This window comes from Arachis duranensis, chromosome 5 (assembly GCF_000817695.3).
Source record: "Arachis duranensis cultivar V14167 chromosome 5, aradu.V14167.gnm2.J7QH, whole genome shotgun sequence".
In the NCBI taxonomy this organism is placed as follows: Eukaryota; Viridiplantae; Streptophyta; class Magnoliopsida; order Fabales; family Fabaceae; genus Arachis; species Arachis duranensis.
This window is the reverse complement of record NC_029776.3, coordinates 94,856,022-94,862,450: the sequence shown is the minus strand read 5'-3', so window position 1 is coordinate 94,862,450 and position 6,429 is coordinate 94,856,022. Positions and strand designations below refer to the sequence as shown.

The 6,429-nt window shown below is 34.1% G+C and overlaps 1 protein-coding gene across 1 annotated transcript; it reads left to right on the top strand.

The window, feature by feature from the left end:
* Window positions 1-1,100: 1,100 nt before the first annotated feature.
* Window positions 1,101-1,784, top strand: LOC127747682 (uncharacterized). The gene has a single exon (XM_052261831.1). It carries the CDS (start codon window positions 1,101-1,103, stop codon window positions 1,782-1,784), a length of 684 nt encoding a protein of 227 aa, XP_052117791.1.
* Window positions 1,785-6,429: the final 4,645 nt, after the last annotated feature.

Genomic DNA, 6,429 nt, shown 5'->3' with positions numbered 1-6,429 from the left:
GAAAGAATCCATCAAATCTGCTTTATTTGCGGAATAATTGATCATGAGCAAAAAAAAATTGTTAAATATGATAAAGCTTAAAGGAGCAAGAGGCCAAAAAACAAAACCAAGAAAGAGATAAGGCTAACCAAGAAGAAAATATAGTGGCAGAGAAGACCATTAGACTTGAGCAAAGGAAAGATGAGCCAAAGACTTCCAAAAGAGGGAAGAAAATCGTTCAACAAGATAACAACAACTACGGACCATGGATGGTCATCCAAAGGCAAAAAAGAAACAAGAAAGAAGACGGAAAACATGGAGCTGGAATTAATAATAGCAAAGAAAATGAGATTTTAAAGATGAATAAATCTAGATTCAGTGCACTTGAAGTAGAAGAAACAGAGAATGACAAGAAAGCATAGGAGGAGGAAAACACACAAAGAGACCATAATACAGTAACTACTTCAAAACAAGAAAGGAACCACAAAAGCAAAAATACAGCACAACAATCAGCCATATACATAGAGAAAAACAGCAAAGAGAAAACAAAAAAGGTAGAAAAAGAGCAGATACAACAACTAAAGAGTATCCAAGAAAGCACACATCAAAACACCAAAAAGATAAGCAACACTCACGAGAATAGCAGGTCACAGTTTTAAAAAACTAAAGGAAGCACAAACAGAAAAAATTGGAATACAGAAAATGATGACTCTCAATTTCCAAAAAACCAAAAAGACATCATGGAGATCCAAATCAGGCTCAATCCAAAAAGGCAAAGCCACCAGACCCCAGAGAACTAAGAGAAGCTCAGATCAACCAAATGGAAACAGATATACAAAGAGAAATCACCGACCTAGTAAAGGATGTGGATTTTAGTACTCCTAATCTAAAGGAGCCAGAGGAGATGGAGGTTGAAGAAATGCAGTTAAACTAAGAACCAACCTTTCTTAATGATTATATTATCTTGGAACGTCAGAGGTGCAGCTAGCGGAACCTTTAGGCGCACCTTCAAAGAGCTTATGAGATAGAATAGATCAGATATAACCATTCTTATGAAAACTAACACCAGTGGAGACAAAGCCAAAAGTATAATTAGAAAATTAGGTTTCAACAACTTCATCATGGAGGAAGCACAAGGCTATGCAGGAGGTATTTGGATTGGATGGAATAGAAGTGACATCAATATAACGGTTTTGGAATCCAACAACCAATATATTCACACAAAAATTGAAACCAACAGTAGGGACTCTTGGTTCTTAACTACGGTGTATGGAACTTCCCAACCTCCTGTAAGAAGACTCCTATGGCCTATTCTCGAGAGAATAGCTAACAACATGATATTACCTTGGCTCTTGACTGGAGATTTCAACAAAATCAAGGAAGATTCAGAAAAGAAAGGAGGGAGCCCCATTGACCAAAAAGCCTACAAATCCTTTAATTCCTGGATAAATAGATGTGGATTAATAGATCTAGAGTTTGTTGGGTCCAGATTCACGTGGAGAGGTCCCATTTGGAATGGATTTGATAGAGTTTTCAAAAGGCTTGATAGAGCTCTCTCAAATCCACCATGGAGAACTAAATTTCATGAAGCTTTGGTTAAGATCCTACCAAGAACAAACTTTGACTATTACCCACTCTCAATAACTAATGAAGGGAATCCCTCTAACAAAGACAGAAGGCCTTTTAGATTTGAAATGATGTGGACTATGCAGCTAGACTTCAAACCCTTAGTGGAGCATAATTGGAAAGCAGAAAAAAGGCTACCGAAGAACCTCAACAATCTTAAAGAAAAGCTTGTCAATTGAAATAAATATACTTTCGGTAACATCTTCAGAAACAAGAGGAGAATTCTCAATAGACTTTCAGGGATTCAGCGATGCCAAAGTTATGGAAGAAATCCTTTTCTAGACAACTTAGAAGACTCTCTGAACAAGGAGTTAAATGACATCCTAGACAAAGAGGATGTATTTTGGTTACAGAAATCAAGAGAACAATAGACGGTTGAGGGTGATAGAAACACAAAGTTTTATCACACCAAGACGGTTATTAGAAGAAGAAAAAATAAAATTATAAAGCTGAGAGACAACAATGTTAACTGGATGGATGAACAACAACTCAAAGACCACATCACATGCTTCTTTCAAAACCTATATCAAGAAGAGGTAAATACCTATCCTTTGATCCTTGAAAATAACACACTACCTGACTTAGATCCTATTGATTGCAGGGCTATGGAAAGAGTCCCAACAAATCAAGAGATTAAGAAAACGCTTTTTAGTATTGGGTCAATCAAAGCACCAGGAGAGGATGGATACCCAGCCTTTTTCTTCAAAAACAACTGGGAAACCCTCAAAGATTCAGTTTGCGACTACATAAAGGATTGTTGGAGCAACACACAAAACATAAAAGAGTCTAATTCTACTATCATTGTTCTTGTACCAAAAACAAAACACCCAGAGCTTGTTTCTCAATTCAAACTCATCGCTCTTTGCAACGTTAGGCTCAAGATCTTAACCTAAATCATTGTGCAAAGAATCAAACCACATCTTGACACTAGAATCCGCCCACATCAATCAAGTTTCATTTTCGGCAGAAAAATTTAGGACAACATCCTAAGTGCAAAAGAGTTCATGCACTCAATAAAGAAGCTAAGAGGAAAAAAGAGCTACATGACAATAAAGATAGACTTTGAAAAGGCTTACGATAGAATAAATTGAAATTTTATGAAAGAAAGGCTATTGGATTTCAAACTCCCCACAAAAATGGTTAAGCTAATTATGGAAGGAGTAGAATCGGTGAGCTATAACATTCTTTGGAATGGGAGTAAAATCGACAGCTTCACTCTCACCAGAGGAATTAGACAAGGGGATTCCATATCCCCTTACCTTTTTGTTATTTGTATGGATAAAATTTTACAATACATTGAACAAAAAGTGAAAAGAGGAGCATGGCAGCCTATGAAGATAGAAAAAGATATTGTGGGTATTTCTCACCTAATATTCGCTGATGATTTACTTATTTTTACAGAGGCAACAACTCAACCATTGGAATTAGTCAAAGAAGTGCTAAATAATTTTTGTAGAGCAGCAGGACTCAAAGTGAACTCCAACAAATCCTCTATAGTATTTTTCAAAAATACCCCAAAGAATATCAGATAGAGAATTACCAGCAGATGTGATTTTAAGAAAAATAATGCGCTAGGAAGATATCTTGGATCAAACTAGAAAAAGAAAACTTCAGAGCTGTTATGGAAAGGGTTCAAGGCAAGCTGAAGGGTTGGAAGAGCAAGTGTCTGTCACTAGCTGGAAGAATAACCCTAGCACAATCTATTAGTAGCCCTTGCATCAACTTTGACATGCAACATGAAAGAATCCCCAAAACTATTTGCGAAGACATAGAAAAAATTCAACAAGACTTCGTATGAGGAGACGAGAAAAATAGAAGACGATTACATGCAATGGGTTAGAAAACTATCCGCTCCCCAAAACACGAAGGAGGATTGGGTTTTAGAAAATTACACCTTATGAATGACGCATTCCTTCTAAAGATACTATGGCAACTAAAGAAACACCCTAACACTCTTTGGGCAAAGGTATTCTACCAGAAATATTATAATAGCAATCAACTTATCAACACACCAACAACAAGGAAAGGAGACTCTCACCTCTGGAAAGAGCTGATAAAGCTGTGGCCAGAATTCTTGAAGCACACCATCGAGTACATTGGGGATGGCCTCTCAACGTTATTCTGGATAGACCAATGGGTTGAAGGAGTAAATAATTTGTTAGAACACACAACACAGTGCAGACCTGATTTAAACAGTCCAGGCTAGGAATGGAGAAATGAAAATGGAGATGGAAACAAAGACAAGATTAGGAGCAGCCTACCTGAAGAAATTGCCATGAAAATCATTGCTCTTCCACCACCAAAAGTAGAGAATGGGGAGGATAGATTGGGTTGGAGGCACACAGAGGACGGCGACTTCTCGGTTGCCTCTACTTACAAAGCCTTAGTAAATTGGAGCCCATCGTCGACAACAAACTGGACCAGAATCTGGAAGTGGCAATGGCCGCAAAAATCGAAAGTCTTCTTGTGGAGAGTTTTGTACAACAGATTCTTCACAAATTAAAAGAAAGCCAAAAATCTCGAAGGAGGAGGAACGTGCCAACTTTGCGTGGAACACCAAGAAGACACCATTCACACCCTAAGAGACTGCCCGAGTGCATCCACGATTTGGACACAACTCATCAAACTAGAGAGGATACAAGATTTTTTCGGATCTAATTTGAGGGATTGGTTGGAGATGAACATGATAGAAAATCTAAGCAAGCACCCCAATCAAAACTGGAAAGACGTATTCTTCACAAATTGTATGAAATTATGAGTATGGAGAAATAAAGAAATTCATGAAGCGGGCTATAGAAGACCATCGAACCCACATATGAAAGTTTTAAAGAGTGTCAATGATATGAGGGAGGCTTTTGAGTGCAGTCAGAAGAAACAGTGTTTCAAGAGAAAGGAAGAGATAAATATCAAATGAAATTATCCACCACAAGGTTGGGTGACTCTTAATACAGATGGTGCTATAAAGGGAAGTGCCAAATAAGTTGGGTGTGCAGGACTCATAAGAAATGAGGCTGGTAAGTGGGTTGCTGGTTTTTTTTATCATATTGAAAGATGATCAGCCTTCAACGTTGAGATCTGGGAAATCAAACATGGACTTGAAATAGCTACCACAATGGAAATGAAAAATATTATTGTGGAATGTGACTCCAAAGCAGTGATAGAAGTGCTCAATAGTAAAAAAACTTCAATAACCATCCAAATGGCTTAATCAAAAATATCAAAAGATGGAAAGACAAGAATTTAAATATTTATTTTGTGAATATTTTTAGAAAAGATAATTGATGTGCTGATTGTCTAATACGAAAAAGTATAAATTTAGAATTAAGACTATTTTTAAGACATTTCTCTTAAAGAAATAGTCCAATTACTAGTAGATCATGAACAAAAAATATTTCTATCTCGTATAATTAGTGTATAATATTTTTCTTGGACTTAAGTCTTGTTTATTAAAAAAAAAAGCACATTTTTGCTGAGTTAGTACTGAAAGAAATCTGAAATTATTGATAGCTGAAACTCAATTTCAAAGATTATAATAATGCAATTGAAATTTAAGAAATTAAATTTAGTGAAAACAATGATTCCAAAAGACTATTACAGAGATTTAATTCGCAATCAAGACATGATTTTCAGCAGAATCTGCACTGTACGTTTCACTTCTCCTGGCTCCTTTTGGTTTTTACGTTCCTACTGTACATCCGCACATTGTTTTGTTAAAATTTTTTGTTTTCTTTATTAAGTAACGATATAAAACCATTTAGCAAATATATTTAATTAATTATATATATGAACAAATTTATTTGACTTTCGTTTATTCTATACTTTTCATATCAAATATCTTACACATGTTAATATTATAATAACGTATGAAAATGATGGAATGATGTAAAATGTTATCTTTCTGCACTATTAAAATATGAAATGTAATATCGTAATTATTAAGACAGTAAAATTAAGAATGAGAATCAAACACAAGATTTAAATTTATAAAAAAATATTTTTAACATTAATTTTATTTAATTTTGTTTTTAATATTTTTAATTTGTGAAAAAATTGTTCTAGAATACTAACTTTATCTAAAAAGTTAAAAACAAAATTAAGAAAAAAAATCATAGTTAACGTTGATACACCAAAAAAAACGTCTAGGAAAACTAAGAAAGGCCAATTCTACGGTGTTAATCAATTATTGTTTAATTTTTGCTTAACTTATATTTTATGGTAAATTTTGATTTTTTAAAAATAATTTATTTTTATATTTTTTAAATTAAATATTGATTTTTAACTTTTTTTAATAAATAAACACTACCTTTTAGACACTATAGCATTCACCAATAAAAAAATGATTCCTTTTAATTTTCACTTTGAATGCAACTAAAGAAAATGACCCTTCTTACTGCCGCAACTTGTCTGTGGTACTTTTTGCTGGTTTAGTGACGAAACACCCAGGAAAACCCAAACCTTCCTAGTTTCAATCAATGGACTCGTGGTTTCCGGGACCAAGCTCATTTTTTTATTATTTTCTAATATTATAAAATTGTCATATTTTATATGCATGGAAACTCCCCGTTTCATTGTAAAGGTTAGATGCTTGTCTCAGCATAAAAAAGCGCACACACTCATCAGTGGGTTAAATAGTACTCTACATTTTAATATAGAAAGTGTATCTTTTCATTCACGTAATTATTTAAATAGTAGATACAACAACTGAGGATATTAATTAATTAATATTGCCTCATTCTAGATTAATGATATGTTTATTTTTTATATACGTTAATAATATGTCTAGATATATATATTTTATACATTAAAAAATAAAAAAATAATTAT